Raw genomic sequence first — 19043 nt, 5'->3', positions numbered from 1 at the left:
TTTCACAGGTTGTTATGACTATAATATAGCTGATTGAAAAATTTCCTTGTGACTATCCTTGCCAGAAAACCAAGTCTTTAAATGAAAAGACTTTTTTCATTCAAAGTGTTTGGTTTTGATTAAAAGGTGATTTTTTAAATGAGAACAAAACAAAACCCCACAACAAGCTGTTTCTGTGTGTTGAACTTCACAGAGAATCACAAAATCCAAGATGCCTACAACTTGGTTGCAGTATCTCTGAGTTTATAAAAAGGGGACCCCTTTATGTCCTGCATGTACTGTCAGGTTAAGGACCCCAGCCCTCAAAAAAGAAGGAACTAATGAGGTTTCAAAATTACTGATCCAACAAGACATTACAGTGAACAATCAAGATTTTGAGTTTTGAACCAAAACCACTAAGCTTTAGGAACTACTCTTTTGTTCTTTGAATTTTTGTCTTGAAGATACCTTTTTTTTTAAGTGAACATGTTTAACTTTTTTAAAAAAGTTTTCTATTAAATCTCATGGTTCCATGGAAGGCTGTATTTTCAACTAGTTCGGTATATTAAGCTTAGTCCTCTCTTTTTTCTTGTGTTTTGCAACACAGCAAGAGAATTTAAGATCTGAAATTTAATTTAAAGTCTTAATCTTATTTAAACATAATTTTATTTGTGGCTGAATGCAGACACTTGACCTGCTGTTTTTAAACTAAAGCAGGTATTAAAAATAGCTGAATGAAAAACAGCGATCTGTCTTTTAAATCACTGCTTCTTTTCCAGTAACATAGAATTATGGCAACAATACTATGCAGTGTAACAATACAGCAATGTTACTCCTAAACAGTTATTCCTAGGCAGTACAGAGTGCAGGAAAAAGGTAGCTCTAGCATTTATCTGTAACAATCTGATATGAGACAGGACAGAGCATGATGGACAGAGTGTGGTGAAAATGAAAAGCAAGCCAGTACTTGAGGTATAGACAGACCTTGCAGATGAAAAGATCTCAAAGTGGGTTTATGTACTTGAGCAATGTAATTTGACTAGAGTGAGTTCCCTTGCTCTGATCATGACTTTTAGTGTGGCTTTTCATGGAAAGGAGACTGTACGCCGGAAACAAACAAAAAACCCGCTGTGTTGAATTAAAGGCAGGCAAGGGTAAAGGATCCGTGGAAGACAGCATTAACCTGGGACCTTAGCAGTTCCTAAAAGCAGATACTGCTGTAAAGAGTTGGACTGATGCAATAGCTTCATTGCAGGCAGGTGGCCAATGCACACTCATTGCACAAAAGTAAGTGCCTGTAGGAATTGAATTTCTCTTACTTTTGGACCAAGTGGAGAACACTAAAATTAATGATGAAGCCTTGTAAGTTTCTGTATGACGTGGAAATTTTTTCAAGATTTAAGGAAAAAGACAAGAATTTTTTTGAAAATAATTAAGCAATGCATGAACTGTAGCATGAGCTGTCAGTCTCTTCAGGAATTGTGTTCAGAGATACATTATTTGGCAAATAAAAATGTCGGAAGTCATACATGATAAATCATTCAAGTAAAATTCCCTCCAAATTTAAGCCACTGTGACTAGCCATAAACTGATCTACTAAGCAATATGTTACGTAACCACTGGTCCTTTCATGGTCTGTATTTCTATTAACAGCAGTCAGAGATTTTTTGTGCAGATCAAGCAGTAGAATTCCACAGTTCACATAACTGGTTTTGGCTTCTTTTTCAAATACTACTTGCTTAATTATTAGAAGGGTGCACAATCAGTTATTTGACTTAAAGAAGAAAAAACTGCATCTCTGCATGGAACACAGGCATTTTCTCCTAACTATCAGTTCTTTGGGATGATGATGGAAGGTCTGGCAGCTCTTACTGTTTACCTCATTGGAAGATCTATCTTCTATATACCACCCAACAATCATAGTATAGCCATAGCCAGATCCAGACTGTCTTGACTGAAAGTTTTATGTATTTTCCAGAAAGATTATGGCATTAGATATGATCCAGTCTAATATATTTCTGTGCATTGACATGATTTATGTGATTTTTTTTTTTACATCTGTCTTTAAAATATAGACAGGTTGACATCCCTCTTAGGATTTATGGAGCTTATTTATGCTTTTCTGATTATGCAATCTGATGTCTGGCAAACCATAGAAAGCTGCGGGTAGGTGGGGGAGTGAATGTCTGAAAACGAAAGAAGAACTTCAAGGAGGACTTTTATGTCATTTACTTGCTGCAGAAAGTAATGTGATATAATTAAAAATGGTCAGGAAAGATTACTATCTTTTGGCATCAAATTTTAACACACGCAGTAAAATAGAAATTATCAACCTTGCATAAAACAGATTTTTTTTTTCTTCCCCACAGTGGGGGTCTAATGAAACCCTGGAACATCCTGAGCATAAAGAACATCAATTGGATGTAAAACAGAACTCTATTTTTTAATGGTTTAGGATGGGAGGATCTTCCCCTGCAGTGAAAGGAAAAACCTGGAAATGTCACTGCTTGATCTTTCTAAAAGTTTTGAACTAATATGTAAAAGTAAATGAAGATAAATGGAAATTCTTGTGAAAAGGATTATTAAAGATAGGACAGTTCTATAATAAGCATGATCCAGCAGCCTACAAATTAAGAATGAATCATAATAGACAAGCACTGTGAGGAGGTCAGGAGGTCTGGAAAGTTTTACCTTCTTGGAAGAGGCTGAAAGAACTGAAAGAAAACAGTAATTTTCTTTTACCAATTTAGGACAGACAAAGCAAAGCAAGGCAAGGAAAAGAAAGAGATCCAGAGTATGACAAGTAACTTTGTTCTCAGGTGAAGAAGGTGAAGAGGGTGAAGAGTATTGTTCTCTCTTTGCGTAATACCTAAATCAAGAATAGGATATTATCAAAAATTGCTGCTGAAAAGTAAAACAAAGGTTTTATTAGGCACGAAGTCAACCATTTACTGATTAGCCTTAATGGTGTGAATTAGTAGTTTCAAAGCCTTGAGTTTTTCAGCTGCCAAGGGGTATCCTGCCACCAATATTCAAAAATAATTCTACTCTGAAACTATTGCGGTACTTGCCAGGAAAACAACAACAAATGAAAGAGAAGAAAGAGAACTACCCCCTACTCTTCAAAATATTTAAAAATAAGACTGTAGCAGATATAAGTTGTGACAGTGCCTTACATATCTCCCTCCCCAACAGTTTCTTAACAGTACTGGTTTAAGAGTAAAATACAAATCAGAAATTATCATTCAGTCCAAATAGTTGAGTTCATTCATGAACTCTAAAGTGAACATCTAATGAATTAGCAAGCAGAGCCAACCCATAGAGTCTGAGAAGGCCGTAACACTTGTTCTGGAAGCTTCCAGTCTTCCTCTTTATCAGTTTTTCTTACTAAACTCCCTCATAATGCTTTTCTCTTTGACTTCCATGTACAAGTTGCTGAGGCAACAGGCCAAAAAACAAATGTTCTGTCACCAGCTGATGTCTTTCAGCACCTGCAGATTTTACAAGGCCCAAAAGCCAGATCTGTGGTTATCACAAAACATTCAGACTTGCTGTACATGTCATGGAAAAATGCTAGTGCCTTTTCTTCTGTAGAGAGTTGACCTGCAGATGAGTCCAAGTTATGAAGTTCACAGCAATAATATAGAGACTTGAACTCATCTAAAATTTGGTAGAGACTGATTGCCCATCTGTAATGGACAGAACCTGTGTGTGAACTTAATAACCATTTGATACGTTTGAAGACATTTAAAATCAATACTTCTTTACTTTCATGACTGGAATTGAGGTTTTTAGAGCTCAAGACAATTCCATTTCAGGTGCTCTGGATTATTAAACCTCCATGTCAGAATATCACAGATTTACAGTAGTCTGTTGTAACTTTTAGACCATGATGATATCAGATACACTAGGCCCTATGAAGGCATGAGATGGATATATTTCAACAGCTTATTACCATACTTCTACTTCTCCAGTTACAGTTAGTGACTGCCCTTACAATACAAGTTTGGGAATGCAAATCCCATGTTTGAGTGTGGCTCACACCTCACTAATTGCTGGAAGGAAACACTGTCTTTACAGCTAAAATGAGGTAATAACAGGGAAAAAATTCTGGTTTTCCTAGGTAAATCAGTGGTTTGCAACTAATGGACCACTTCTGCTCAGGTTCTTCTCCTATGCAAATATATTTTATATATTAATTTTAACTCAATTTCTGAGTGTCCAATATATGCGTAATGCAAGAGCAAGTAGAACTTGTCCTTGCCTGTCCCTCCTTATGCTGAATACAATCAAATTTGAGAACGGAAGATTAGCCAGGGTTCTGTAGGCCAACACACGACTTCCTAGGAAACTCTGCTGAAACAGAGAGGCAACAAGCTTTTAGAATATTTTCTTCCCCCTCTTGCCTGTGTTCTTTTCTCATTTAATTATGATATCCATTTTGATTTCCTTCTGTTATAACTGGTTTCATATCTCAAATCTTCACATTGCAAAATAAGCCTGATTCAAAATACTTCAAGAACACTTCTAACTATTTTGTAATAAATACTTAAGTGGAAACACACAGTTGGATCTTACTTTTTTTCTTGCTAGCTCACACAACTTCAACTGCATGTAGTTTATCTTCAGTCAATACTAAAAGCAACATCTGGAAAATGCAACAATTAATGAGAATAAATACAAAGTCACTGAGCTGTTACTCAGTGTTCTGTCTCTAAGTTATTAATTTTCCTATGCCCAGAAAGGAATGGCTATTAGAATTGATGTAATTGGGCAGACACACAAACTCTTACATTTATTTCCTTTGAAAGAAAATGTTGGTTTTGTTTTTTTTCATGAAGATTTTTTTTAACTCCAAGACTGACTTCTGTCAGGATAGGCATAGCAGGAGGAAGTTAGTCAGGTTCAGTTTGGAGTATGGAACAAGGTCCTTTATAAGAAGGTAACTTTCAGGGAATGATCTGTGCATGGGGATCCCACTGGACCAATTGCCTCTGAGAAACAAAACATAGCAAGATACCAAGACAGAAACCTCATTGACAACCAACATAGTTTCCATGTGAGAAAAACTCTTATGTACAAATGCTTTAAAGTTGTCAGATGACAAGGCAAAAAACCAGCGTTCAACTCTCAGAATGTCATTCTGTCATATTAGTCAGTCTCGCAGGTTTTGCCAACAGATTCAGACTATACAGACAGATAAATGCAAGCAGCTATTTGGTATACATACAGACACATAATTGTTATTTACAGTATCACTTTAAATTTCACAGTTTTAGTCTACTAAGAAGTTATTCTCAGTAGACATTATACCAACTGTTTTTGTTTGCATTTGCAGGCAGTCCATACTACATAATGTGTGTGCATGTCAGTGTTTTTCCAGATGGTATTTTGAGAATGAAACTCCTGTTGGATCAAGTTCTCTGGGACTAACTGATAAAATCTTGTAACAGATTTTTAAAGCCCTGAAACTGATAGTTTGTATTAAAAAGGTAGCAACAAACAATCCACTGTGTCAGAAAATTAAACAAAAAGCTAAGTGTTCCTTTCATGTGTGCACAGCTGAAGTAAAAATGATGATGATTTTACATTACCAGAATATCCAGATGCAGTGGTTGAAATTTGGGCATCTGTGAAGTCACTAAAGCCATAGTTTGAGGAGACATTGAATTCTGAATCCACTGCTCTTTGCATAGATGTGTTCAGAATTTTTACAACCTGACCTTGCCTCAGAAGTCTTAATGGCAGACCAGGTTTTCCTCTGAGTCGACCTTATTTTGTGTTGGATCATGTATGGCTTGCCCTCTAGCACTTGCTTAAAGCACATAAGCATAAAGATAGCAGAAAGCATGAAGCTTGCACAAACACTGCGTGACGTGTCTATGTCTAATCCAGATGAAATGTGATCTATCAGGTGAACTAGTAGCATGTAGTCAGAGTATGAATGGTTCAAACATGGTCTGGGAGTTCTGCCCTTGACTGACAGGGACATTCAGTTTCTCCCCACTCATTTAATGTATTTAAAATTTAACACATGAATCCAATCAAGTACAGTAAACTATGAAGAAGTTTGGCTACGTAGTGTCTCTTGACTTACTTCTGCTAATCTAGGTATGGCACTACAGTTGTGAGCAAGTCCTGTTAGCAAGTCCAACATGATGCTTTTGATGCTAATGCACCATGGGCTAGCAGTCATAAGACAGATAAACTATGCTTCTGGTTTTTCTTCTTCTGTGAATATGTCTTTAGATGGACTGGAGGTAACAAGTTCTCAGAAATAAACCCAACTTTTATTTTGTGTGTGTGTGTGCATGTGTGTGTGTGTTTTGAAGATCTGGCTTCCAGCAGCTGCATCAAGAAGTCTTGCTTTAGATCAAGTCTCTAGCACTGTAAAAATTAAACACTCCTAAAAGTGACTAATTTCTATGCATGAATTCAACACAACAGAAATCCCAAAAGAATTCTATTCTTGCTTACTCTGGCGAAAGAAATGACAGAATAAATCTCCAGCATGAAAAGTATTTGCTTCAAACTGTTGTCTACACTGTGTTTAAGTACTTTCTTTTAAGTACCTTCTGAAGAATCAAAGAGAGGAACAAGTATTAATAATTATTGCTCTCATGTTAAAAATAGTGTTTATAAAGGAATCCGTAAACGTCTTAGTAAGGATATGCCTTGCTTTCTTTCTTATGATGACTATTTGTCTTTTTTTAAATCCTTTTAGGCCTCAATTCAGTAAAATACTTCAGTGCAGTACTTAGTGTAAAGCATAACTTAAATTTCTACTGGATTTCAAACATGGTTTTGGGTGATTTACTGAATATTAGCCTGCATCATTAATGTTTCTTTTCAAACTCAATATTTTTCCAGAGAAAAAGAGACAAGGAAGATTCTCTAAAGTTTATCCCACTGAAAGGAAGACACAGTGATGAAGGCATCAAAACTTATAATCCACCAAAGTACTGAATGCATCTGAATATTATAGAGACTTCAGTCTTAGGACGTTCACGTGACATTCCTAGTCAAAGCTCAATTATGAAGAGTGGTGAAAATAAGTAAAACCAGAATTCAACAATTATTTTTAAAAAGCAACATCAGTAATTCACTCTAAGCTGGTGATCCGTCTGTAAATAACAGGTGACTGATGTAGCAAAAAGCTGATAACACTGTCTTTCCAAATCCTGTTTGCTGGCAACTGGTTTCTGATGGAGTTTGTTTTTTTCCAGTTTGCCTCCTAAGATTTACCGCCAAACAAATGTAACCCACATTGTCATTTTACAAACACCTTCTTACTACACATCACCCAAAAAAAAGGAGATAACAAAGAGGCAGGGAACTAAAGAGGATGCAAAAATTAAATGTCAAACCCACTAACAGGTGCAAATAGATGTAAGCCAGAGACTTTAGTGGACTAGTATCATTTTAGGCAAATAAAGTCTGGACAAAAACACTCCTCTCTAAAAAGAAGTTATAATGCTTACTAAGTCATCATCACGCAAATCATTAAGTCACTATCCTACAATGAGAGTGGAAGCATAATTGTTATTAAAATGGCCTCATGCATGTCTTCACAGGAGCTTTACAAAGTAAGGGCAACATAAGTTTCTTACCTGAGCTTTTATTGGTTTTGTTTTGTCTACTCTTTACTTGTTCAGTCCACAGTGTAGGATAACGAGAAGCTATATCTAGAAAAAAAAGGCAATAGAAAATAACTTATAAATGTTAACATTTTTTAAAGGTTAGCAACTGAATAAGTGGCTAGCTTTATAGATACATAGGTCTAAAAGAAAAGGTACACTGGTTTGTATTAGGACAGTCAAAACTTTTATACATACAAAGGCATGAATAGTCCCTTCCTTATCCTATTTGTACAAAAGGTTGAAAGAAACACTTTTAGACTAAAATTATGTTAATTAGAATAAAAATCTCCTAGTGTGGACCCAAAATATATAATAAATTCAGATTCTGCAAGATTTGCAGAGCGTGGTAAGGCAGCCATAACATAAAACTATTATTGCATTTAGGCCTTGAGCTTTACATTTACTGAGCACCAAAATTCTGAAGAGGCAAGTAAGCCTGACAAAACATCAACCTTAACAGTAATACTACTAGGCAATATGTTGAGAGTAGAATTTACCCTTTAATTTCTTTATTTGAACATACAGTTTTAACCTGCACTTTGGCTCAAGTATCTGCCCTCAGTAGTGACAACTAAATTTGCTGATGCTGGTCTCCACAGTTAAAGTGTTATCTCAAATCAATCCCACAAAATTCACTGTTTGTAAGTAAATATTCTATTGTGCTTGTTGTCTTTGCTGTTCCTGAACAAGGTACAGATACTTGCAATTTCTTGCAATTTCTTGCAACTACCCTAGCAATTGTAAATACTCTTAAGGTAGCATTTGATGTTGTGGAATATAGTCCCTAATTACATAGTTTAGTACCACACTGTTAAGTTTGCTCACCTTCTTCATCACCTTGAGGCTGAGTCTCCAGTGCAGGAGCTGAGGCATCATCTGAATTCAGAATGGAAAAGATTTGCAAGGAGACTACAATTATGAGAGTAAGCTAAATAAGTGTACATATATGATTGATAATAATGATTTGCACATAGCCCCGGCCAGTAAATAAACAATAATTTAAACATTTTTTATAGGCACTACACAGCATAGATTTATTACATATACAGACTACATTTTACAAAAGGATGGGTTTTTAGGTTGTGGCTGATGAATTTATTGCAGGGTCTTTCATGATGCATGATGTGATCAAGTTGCTCTCTGGAGTGTAATTCTTAATTTCTAATACTGCACATTGATACCTATAGATTTTAGTGATAAATCACCATTTATAAAGAAGTAATTAGATAAATGTATAGAAGAAGCAAAACCTGTGAAAGCAAAAACAGTCTGGGGAGAATGAGTGGCTGCAGACCACTGGATGCCTTAAAATAAAAGGATTTTTTAGCACAGAAGGATCTATTTTAAGAGTCAAGCAGATTCTACAAGCAGGATTTGCAGATTTTATAAGTAAGGTTCACAGATTATATAACCAGACTATTGTTTGCACAACCGTTATCCTCTGGTCATCCTTCTCCATCCATCCACTACCAACAATTACTGCAAGAAAAGAGGGAGGAAAAATTACAAAAATGACAAGAAGATGTGAGAAATTATAAGGTCAGTAAAACACAGTGGACATAGTGCTGGAAAAGAAAAATTCAACAAAAAAATATTTAAATTAACATTTACTAGGAAGAACCGTACCAAAGATCCATCTTTACCTTATTATGTTATTGCTATTTAAAATTATTGACAATATTGGGTCAATATGTCTCAGGAGGCCATGCTAGTACAGATTTTCCAGTCATTACTGTTTCCTGTAGCATGAAGCTAACTCCAAGACTAAGGTAAACAGTAAATGCAAAGATTTTATTACTATTTCTTGCAAGTTCACAATTGGATCTTGGACCAAAATAGTTACGAGGTTGTTTTCCTGTCATTTTAATAGAAGGTAGAATCAAAGACAACTGAGAAGCTTCTTCTATCATATAGCCTTACCAGGGTAAAAGAGAGTAGCAGCTTTAAGGCTAACACACTATCTCTTTCCATTTCTTCTTGCTACTGCAATTCAGAAGAGCCTAGTGTTCTCTTTGCTGTCTGCATTTCTGTTTTCTTAAATCTGTGTTGTCCTTATGCAAATCATTCAGAGGATATGGGGGCACTCTGACCTTCACCTCTAGAGGTCACAGCCTAGTACACAGCAAATATAGATACCAAGTAAATATTGATAGCAGGTAAAACTGAATTTCCATCCAAGGAATAGTGACCTCCATGTTTCTCACAAAACCAAAGCAGCAGCAACAAGAACTTATTTTCAGTGTAAAATGATTTAACCAAGGCATAAAAAGATTTCTTTTAAGAGTGCTTGTTCTTCGTGTCCACACAATGGCAGGGTTCTTTGCTCCAATGCCATAAGAGACTGACACTTCTTAGTAGTTTTGCTGGCATTTTTGTGGTGTCCTCTGGGTGGTGGAATAAGACTATTGATTAATTTCAGAGAGGCCATCGAGTATCCTAGTGTACTGAAAATCAAGACATATATTTAGATCATCAATCAGTATGTGATTCAGAAAACCCAGAATTCCAAAAGGTAATTTATGGTAGGTAGATATTACCAAGAGCCAAGCCAGAAACTCAGACCTGCATTTAAATGACATTTTTCAAATCGCCTTTTGGTAAACAATTTCAATTTGTGACACATTTGGTCTTATGTTATTACCTGAAATTCAGACATAATGTGCAACTTCAGCTATTATCAGGCCAATCAAAACTGGCCTCCTGAACTTTGTTCAAGGAGTATTTAAAACAGTTTATCAATTTATTTATTTTTTTTTTAACTCAACAGATATTTCATGATTTATATGAACTAGAGATCTCACAGACTAATTGCATAGGCCTTCCTGGCTTGCACAAGCATATCAGTCCATATATGCATATATTCAAACAGAAACCTGATTAAATTCTGTTTGCTGTCGGTGTTCAGTTACCAAGAACATAGTCCTGCAGTCAGCAAAGAATCAGAAAAGAGGGATGTGATCCCAACTCTGACACCTATGCTTTTCAGAGAGCCTGAATATTTTCCTTGGATAGAGGAGAGAATTGTGGAGCCAGAGGAGATACTTGAGGAATTAGCTTTTAAGTTTCATTTCTGTTCAGTTTAATGTTTAAATTTACAAACATGCAAAGAAAGCTCCTGAGCTCTAATATCTGCAGCTGGAAATTTTCTTTTAGTATTGGAATACCCAGAGAAAGCAAGGTGCACAACTGCAACAGATGTGGCTTGCCAGGTCCATATCTATGAGACATTTTGGGGCATGAGACTGTCACGTTAAGTCTATTCAGTGTCTTGAGTAGAGTTCTCCAGACCACACCTTGGAGGTCTGGAGCATGTCTTTGGGAGCAGTGAGAACACTGTGAACCTGCCTAAGTTTGCTGGGCTACAATATGGGCAGGTACTCCCACAGAGGCACCCCTGGTTAGTCCACCGGAACATGCAGAGGAAAGATAAGCAGAGAGTTTCATGGTTATTTATACCTTTGCAAGCTGAGCTACAAAATATGTTTTACTACACTGATTGTGAAGCTGAAGCACAGGTAGACAGATGATCCTGGTCTCTACAGAGTTTGAGATGTCTCTGACAACATGACTTTATTTAAAGCATAAGGCAGTTGAAGAAGGGTGGAGAGAAGAAGACAGCAGCATTTAAGAAGAACCAGGGACCACCTGGGAACCCGGTCAGAGGTCCTTTGTGCTGCAGGCTTGTGCTGGACAATAAAAACATGAGTAAAATGTAATCATGTCACTTGAGACACAAACATATGTGATGAGAAGGGAGTGTTGATAAATTGTGTTCATTTCCTTGTTCTGTGACTGTTCATTCAGGGTTCAGTAACTCAGCTGTCATGGCCACAAATGAAAATAAAGGATTCCAGATAAGTTTTATATATGGAATAGTTCATTCAGTTCAAAGCTGAAAATGAAAGTTCTGACCTAAAGTAAATAGGTAGCCTAAGGGTAGTGGAACCCACAGTGTGTCTGGAAATACATGAAGGAACAATTTTCCAGCATTTTGTAATTATTAGCCTTTAAAGAAGTACTCATTTTTTTAACCTAACAGCACTATAGTTTGTTTAAATGTTGGGTATATTGCAATACTGCAAAAGTTCCTGTAAAAAGATACTTCAATTATATTTACACTGTACCAAACAGATAAGCATAAACATTAGAACAAAAATGAGTAGCTTCTTTAAAATTAATTTATGCAGTGTAACTGACAGAACTATTCAGTATTTAAAATTGTTTCAAGTGTTTGGAGAGTGTAAGCTTTAATTTTGTTTAAAGCATAGACAGTTCCCTCATTTAAATCTACCAGCTATGTTGGATGCATCTCAGATTTTGTCCTTCCAAGAAGATATACACCATGATCTGTATCTAACAACAACAATTATCTGGCCATAAAGACAAGACATCAGATGAATTAATCGCAATATAGAACTAAGTGTTGGGTCCAAGATGACTCAAGCATCAATTGATATGGAAATACACTGAGGACTCCGTTTCCCAAGATTTTGATACTGCAGAATGTTATCTTTATGAAACAGACAGAATAATCTCTCCTCCAGAACAAGAAAACAGTATGGGAAAATATTTCAGAGCAAAGCTATGGGAAGGAAAGTTACCTTCCAAACAGTACAGAAGTGAAAATTCTGTAGGACTGAAACTAGAAAAATATAGTGCCTATGTATATATATAAATACATGCATACATATATATATGTTTATACTCATAAGTTTACTAAATTTCTACAATGCAAAAGTAAAATGAATAACATGTATGCATGTATATATACTATATATGCAGTTATAATACATCACAAATATGTGATAATTTAGATCTATGGAAAATCACAGTAGTTTACCCAAAAGCTATTTTAGTTTTTGTTTAACAGCCAACTAAGATATTTACCTGTTTTGCCTGCACCTTCTCGTTGTGGCAGCTTCTCACTCACTGAACCTGCAATTGGAAAAGGGAATTAATCGAAAAATATAACTTTTTCTTTTAATATGTTATCTAAGAAACACAATTCAGCTCTAATGATTCATTTTTGTATATTACAGCAATAAATATCAGCAAATTCTTCCCTTGCAAACCAGAGGTTTTAGCTTTGCCTGACTTCTACATTTATGTACGATCCATACACTGTCAGACTCTACTTCTTGGCCACCACAGGACTTGAGAAAGAGATAACGTTAAACACTACACAGACAAGTGCAAGAACATACTCACATGCTGCAGAGTCCCCATTTCCCTTCCCCACTGCCCCAGCAAGGACAGGTTCTGCAGTAAGAAGCATCACCCCAGAACCACCCCCTTATGCTCCTTTAAAGTCTTGACCACACACCTCAGCTGCTCTGAGGGGCTTCTTCAGCCTCTAGCCCAGTCCTGGCTCAGATTAAAAACTGCCCCTTTCTGCTTTAAACACCTCAAGCAAAGCCTTGTGGAAATCCTACGCTGATGTGGGTAAGTACGTGTGTTTGCTGGGGCAGCAGAAACACAGCACCTTATTCTGAGTTTGAACCTGAACTGTTTTCAGACACATCCTCAGAGCTGTGGCCCTTAGGAAAAGAGACAGCAGATGTGAGAAGGGAGTCAAGAAGATTAGAAGATATGGATTTTAATAGCTTATTCTACCAGCCTGGACTTCAACCAAGAATCTAGTCTTGTTTTCAGGTCATCAAAAAATGGAGAATCTACTAGTTTTCTTTGTTTTTTTCAGGAGGTTTTAGGTTTTAAAACGGAAATATTTCCTTATTTCTGGCTTATGTGTCATTATTACACCTGTTTTTATGATTCTAACTCGTAGACACTTTTTAACAATTTATTTGTCTCTGTTACATTAAAAATAACCTTTAAAAGTGGTATTTTTCTCTCTGAAGAGCCCATGTGGAGTAATCAAAATTTAAAAAGCATGAAGTCTATAAATTCTTAACACATAGTCTCTTCTTACATACACCTGCTTTAATGAAACAATAAAAGACCCCAACACACATCTGGCACATGCTTGTATGTGTGTGAAATAATTTGGTTGCCTTAATTTTCCTAATTTATTCCCTTTGAAATAATTACATTCACTGTGTTTAAAACAAAGTAAAAGAAATCCCAAACCTTGTAGCACAATAAATCTGTTCTAAAAGGACAATTTAAACAAGAGAACCCACTAAATCACAGGCTTTGCCTACAATGCTGAACCGATGGTTACTTCAGCAGGAAATATAGACAAGGAATCTGCCAGAGGGTAGATGCCTAAAGTCACAAATCTGCTCTGATGATTTTAAAGCCTCTATAAAAGAATACTGGCAATGCAACCAAGCTGGTATTACCTTCTGAAGGATTCACCATATCAAAAATATTCTTGTTTAGACGTGTTTCCCTTTGTGTCAATAGTGTATTTTTATTATATTATCTTTGGGTCATCAGAAATTCGATATACTTAGGGATGCATCAGTATCAACTCAGGCAGGAAAAATAAAATTGCTATCTTGTAGGAATTATATCCAAAGGTGTTTGGGATAGTTTGCTCAGAAGACATTGCAATACTAATCTATATTATTTACTCTGAAGAAGAGGCAGATTTTTCCATTTATGCTGAAGCCAGTAGATCTGAGTTTTTTGGTGCTTGGCTTGCATTTGATAAAAGGCTCAGCTTGAATTCAAATAAGATGTTCCAGTTTTCGGAAGTACTACATACAAAATTACAGGTTTTTCTAATTGCACTAAATACCAGTGATCCAATCTTTCCTCAAATTTCATCCAGCTACAATTAACTCTGTAGTATCTGAATTTCGTTTTGATTCACAGGCTTATAATTATAATTTGCTTTCAAATCCAGAGATTTTAGGCCTGATTCTCACCCACACTAAAGCATTTAAACTATTTTTTAGTTTGTTGACTAGAAATGAGGTCTCAGCAGGGGGGAATACGTGTGATGAATGCCACTAATACCCCCCTGCACCAAAACCAGCATGTTAAGTAAAGTCCCAGTTTGGCACCAGCGTTGTCTCTCTATGTACATTCAGAACTACTAGTGTAAGTTGAACTTTAAATTCAGTTCATGCCTAAGTAATTTAACACATTTGACACATTTAACATACATAATATTCCACGTCTTAAACCAAAAGGAGAAAAATCTTTCCAGATACATTCAGGTTTCTCCCTCTATATGTGAAACGGTGAGAATGACTGTGTGATATTCATGCACAGTCAGGGAGAAATAAGTTCTTTTTTCTGGGCTCGCATTTTTTTACCCTAAATTTTCATGGAAAATTGATAAATGGGGAAGACAGTGGCATTTACAAAGACTAACTTTATCATAGTGAATCTAATTTTATTAAAAAATTAGATTAATGCTAAGAAAATTAGGTTTACTGGGTTAACATTTTTTTAAGTCTTAGGAAGTTAACAAAAATATTCACAGAATTTCCTACAAAGGAAAACATGTGCCCTTCCCATAGTTTCACCTGAAATTTTCGATTTATGCAGCATAAACAGTTCTTGTTGTCTCCAAGGTAAGGAGGAGCTATTGCATTTTTATCTTTTTTTAAACCATTTTCTGAATATATTTATGGTAGAAATACTTCTAGCTTCAGTGGTGATAGGAAGTTGCATTTGAAAGTTTTTAGGAAATTATATCTTCAATACTCTTGACAAATCCTCACATTTGCTGCAAGGCAAGAAACAAAGGCAATTTCTAACTTATCTAAAAGTTGGGCTATGCAATTGGCTTCCAAGTTTTCAGTACACTGTAAGCAACCAAATCACCACATAAATAAATATGCTATGGAATGGGAGAGAGCAAGGAGAGGTATTAGATTCAGCAGCATTACTTTAATGAAGAATTTAGTACCATTCTAGCTTGTAATTTGCTTAGCCATCTATCCATTTATGACCATGATTAATTTAATTTCCTTTTTAAAAAGAAGACATATTCATGCCTTAGTTTATTACAAACCCCACAGTTCCACCCAGTTTCGCTCTAACAGCTTCTGAGGCACAATTCCCTTCCAGGGAACATGATATGAATTTTGTGGTTTGTGATTTTAGCATATCTATTTTCAATTGTTCTGAGCATACAAGACTGGGCTTTAAAAGAGAAGGTGAAAGTCTATTATTCTCTAGTTTAGATAATGATTTCTGATCTCCTACCAAGGAATATTTGATATGTAATAATTGAATGAAGATATCAAGATAAGTAAACTTCCCATGCTATCCTTTATCTCACCTATAGGTGTGTCTGAATGTGTATGTATAGACAAAGTACTGTATGGGGAAAGAATGATCCAAAGATGGATATTTTTCTTCAGCTAACAAAAACAATATAATGTATATTTTAAAAGTTCATTCCCTTCCCAAATATATTTGTTTTCATCATATTATCTGATCATAATACTATACAGGCTGGAAAAGTTCTGAATTTCTAAAGGGAAATTCAGGCCATAAAACATGATTATGTCATAATCAAAAGGTAACAAAACTTCTTTACAGGGAAATAAACATGTCTCCATACCTCTGCAATCTCACTGGCAGAAGCTCAGAATAGTTAATAAGGCATAAAACCCCAACAATAGGCAAACACTGTATTTTTTAATGATAATTTAACACCTGCTTCTCAACTTCTGCCCCATTTCCCAGGACTCAGTGACTATGGAATTTCTGTAGTTCCCTGAAGTGCTGATAACAGAGATGGAGAGTTGTAAAAATGTCTTTTTTTATGTCTGGTGTTCTTTAGTGAAAGTACTAGGGGACATTCATCATTTTTAAGGAGCTTTCTTTTAAATGCTGCCATGGGAATGTGTTTGATTTACTCTCCTTCTCCCCATTGCTCCTGCAATAGTGAACATTATTTCCATGGAGTAGAATGGCATCCTGGGATTTATCATATGCATCTTAGCAGTACCAAGTGTTGGTGTGGGAAAAACTGGAAAGTATGGAAGAAGAACCTCTTTCAGGTAAAGATGTAATTAAAGCAAAGATTCACATAAAACAGTTGAAGAGTCCTGCATTTTTTAATGCTGCTTATGATTTTCATCCTTCCACATATTTTGTCTCTAGCAGAAGAGACAGCTTAAATAAGAGCAACCAAAACAAACCAATGAGCAAAAAATGGCTCGTACAGCTATTGTTGATGCATAAAAAATACACATGATACTTTTCAGACTTGAGCAAATTTTAGGAACCATCACATTATGCAGCTAACCAATATTAGCAGATAGAGAAATGTAGAGACTGCTTCACATATCTGGTATCACACCGTAAATGTGAAGCATGGATAAGAGGTGGAACTAGTAAACCAAAGTCTTAACTGCCCAACATAAATTCTGCTGCAAATTTCCTCTATTAAAATCCAAACTCTTACAGGCTGCCATGCTCTTCTTTCTTATTTCTGGGTATTCACCAAAGTCAAAGGTAGTTCCACTGGGAGAAAATGAAAGGCAAAAATTATCCCATAATTTAGGAATAGCACAGTTGATTGGATGTATATTTGAACCTTATCTGAAGTTACTGAAGAACTAACCTAGAACCGAAAATTAACTGAACATTTTCATTAAAACAAGGAATTTTCCCACCAATGAGAAAATAATTACAAAAACATCTTGAATGTCTGTACACATTCTCATCTTAAGGGTAGAGGTGGTAAAAGTGATCCCGGGAGAAAAAGGTATGGTGCATGTAAATTGAAATATTTGCATAAAAGTTTTTAAAATAACTATAGCATCAAGCCTACAGAATACATGGAAGCATGTGAAAATGCAGAAACATGCTGGTGTCAGGATGCCACCATTGCAGGAGGTCTGCCTGCAACATCAAAAATAGCAAGGCAAATCAAGACTAGAAATGACACAGTGTGTTGGACTGACTAGAGACAACAGTATTAGAAGAAATGGTATTCCTAAAATACTAGTTAAAACAGGAGTACTTCTACTTAACTTCAATTGAACCACTGAAGTTTTGATCGTAATTCCTGTTCATAGTCGTACTAAATACAGGAACAGGAATCAGTGGTGATCTGGAAAACATCAACATTCTTGGGGGAAAAAAACCTGAAAATTCCTTATCCTAAACAGATGGTAATTTTGAATATATAGAGGGAAATGGGAGAAGGGTGCAATTGTGTATCAGACTTTCATTCTGCGATATAAGAACAAAGTTTTGCCTTATTATACCATAATAAGGTTCTTTCTGAGAAAATCTGTAGCTGTCTTCTCTGATGAATGAGAAGGTTTTTCCAGATCTCTCAAAACTGATTTCTTAGCCAATACCACTGCAAAATCCCCTAGCATTTCAAGTCTTACTTCCAAACTCTGCTGTAGCTGGACTTCTTTCCTGAGGGACAAAGGAGAAGTAGTGAACAGTAAAACACGGATACAAGAAGGGGAGGAAATGTGCAGAGGTAATCCCACAGGGTGTCATAACAACTGAAAAATTACCCACAGTCTTCCATGGAGCAAAATCAGACTCTGCATACTCACCTGGGCCCTGGAGCACTTTATTTATCTCTGAGCTACTAAATTCAATTTGAGTGCTACTATGACCTTCACCTTAGCATTTCTGTAAAATGTAGAGATAGAATAGTGCTCATATTAATCTATTAATTAGATTGGAACTACACTGCAGCTTCTCCTCAATAATATCAGGTACAAATAGAAAAAGTGAAAGTATAGTAACTCAACAACATTTTGAGCCAAAAATAGCGGCATGTGTTATGAAACATCTGAAAAACAACTATTTATTGAACTTTCAGCATCAGCATAGCCCTTTTTTCACTGATGTCAATGAAAGGACAGGAAGGAAGGAAGCTACAATGGATTTTGCAGAGAAAGCAATGAAGGGCTGCTTTCAGAAAGCCCTGGCTATGGGCATGTAAAAGCACCTCTACTCAAAATTACATTGAAGTACAAAAGCTTTACCCTAGCTATAGAATCAAAGAATTATAGAATAGTTTGGAAGAGACTTTAAAGCTTATTTCTTTCCAGCCTCCCTGCCATGGGCAGGGATGCCTTCCATTACAGAAAGTTGCTTGGAGCCCCATCCAACCTGGCCTTGAACATTTCCAGGATTGGGGCATCCACAACTAAAGAAGACATATCCATGTGTCTTCTGAAGATGCAAACCAGTCATAAGCAATAATTACACTAAAATGAATGTGCATTTACCTCTATTTTAAGGTTTCTGAATATTTTATATTATTTTTCACAATTGACTATCATTCCACAGTGACTTTTCAGACTGGATCAAAAGGAATATTCTGAAGAGTATTCTTTCAGGCAAAATGCATGGAAGATTCAGCAAGTCATTTAAACAAGAAAGACCTTAAAAATGAAATTAACATTTTATAAACTTTATTGAAACTTTCTCAATGGCCTCTACCTTCCTCCATCTATTTATTAAAAACCTCAATGAATGATTGAAGCAGATCAGGCCAAATGAATTCCCTTAAAGGCCCCA

The 19043-nt window shown here is 35.9% G+C and overlaps 1 protein-coding gene across 1 annotated transcript in view; it reads right to left on the bottom strand.

Moving 5' to 3' along the window:
- The window catches only part of SMOC2 (SPARC related modular calcium binding 2), a 108273-nt gene that overhangs the window by 59436 nt on the left and 29794 nt on the right, over positions 1 to 19043 (bottom strand). Inside the window, exons 6-8 of the mRNA XM_008923614.3 lie at positions 12507 to 12554; positions 8445 to 8528; positions 7590 to 7664 (exon numbers count right to left, since the gene is read on the bottom strand). Of these exons, the coding sequence (XP_008921862.1) occupies positions 7590 to 7664; positions 8445 to 8528; positions 12507 to 12554 (207 nt within the window). The remainder of the gene's footprint in view (positions 1 to 7589; positions 7665 to 8444; positions 8529 to 12506; positions 12555 to 19043) is intronic.

This window comes from Manacus vitellinus, unplaced genomic scaffold (assembly GCF_001715985.3).
Source record: "Manacus vitellinus isolate BGI_N305 unplaced genomic scaffold, ASM171598v3 scaffold_37_pilon, whole genome shotgun sequence".
Taxonomy (NCBI): Eukaryota; Metazoa; Chordata; class Aves; order Passeriformes; family Pipridae; genus Manacus; species Manacus vitellinus.
The sequence above is the reverse complement of the archived record's forward strand: the minus strand, read 5'-3'. Positions and strand labels throughout refer to the sequence as shown.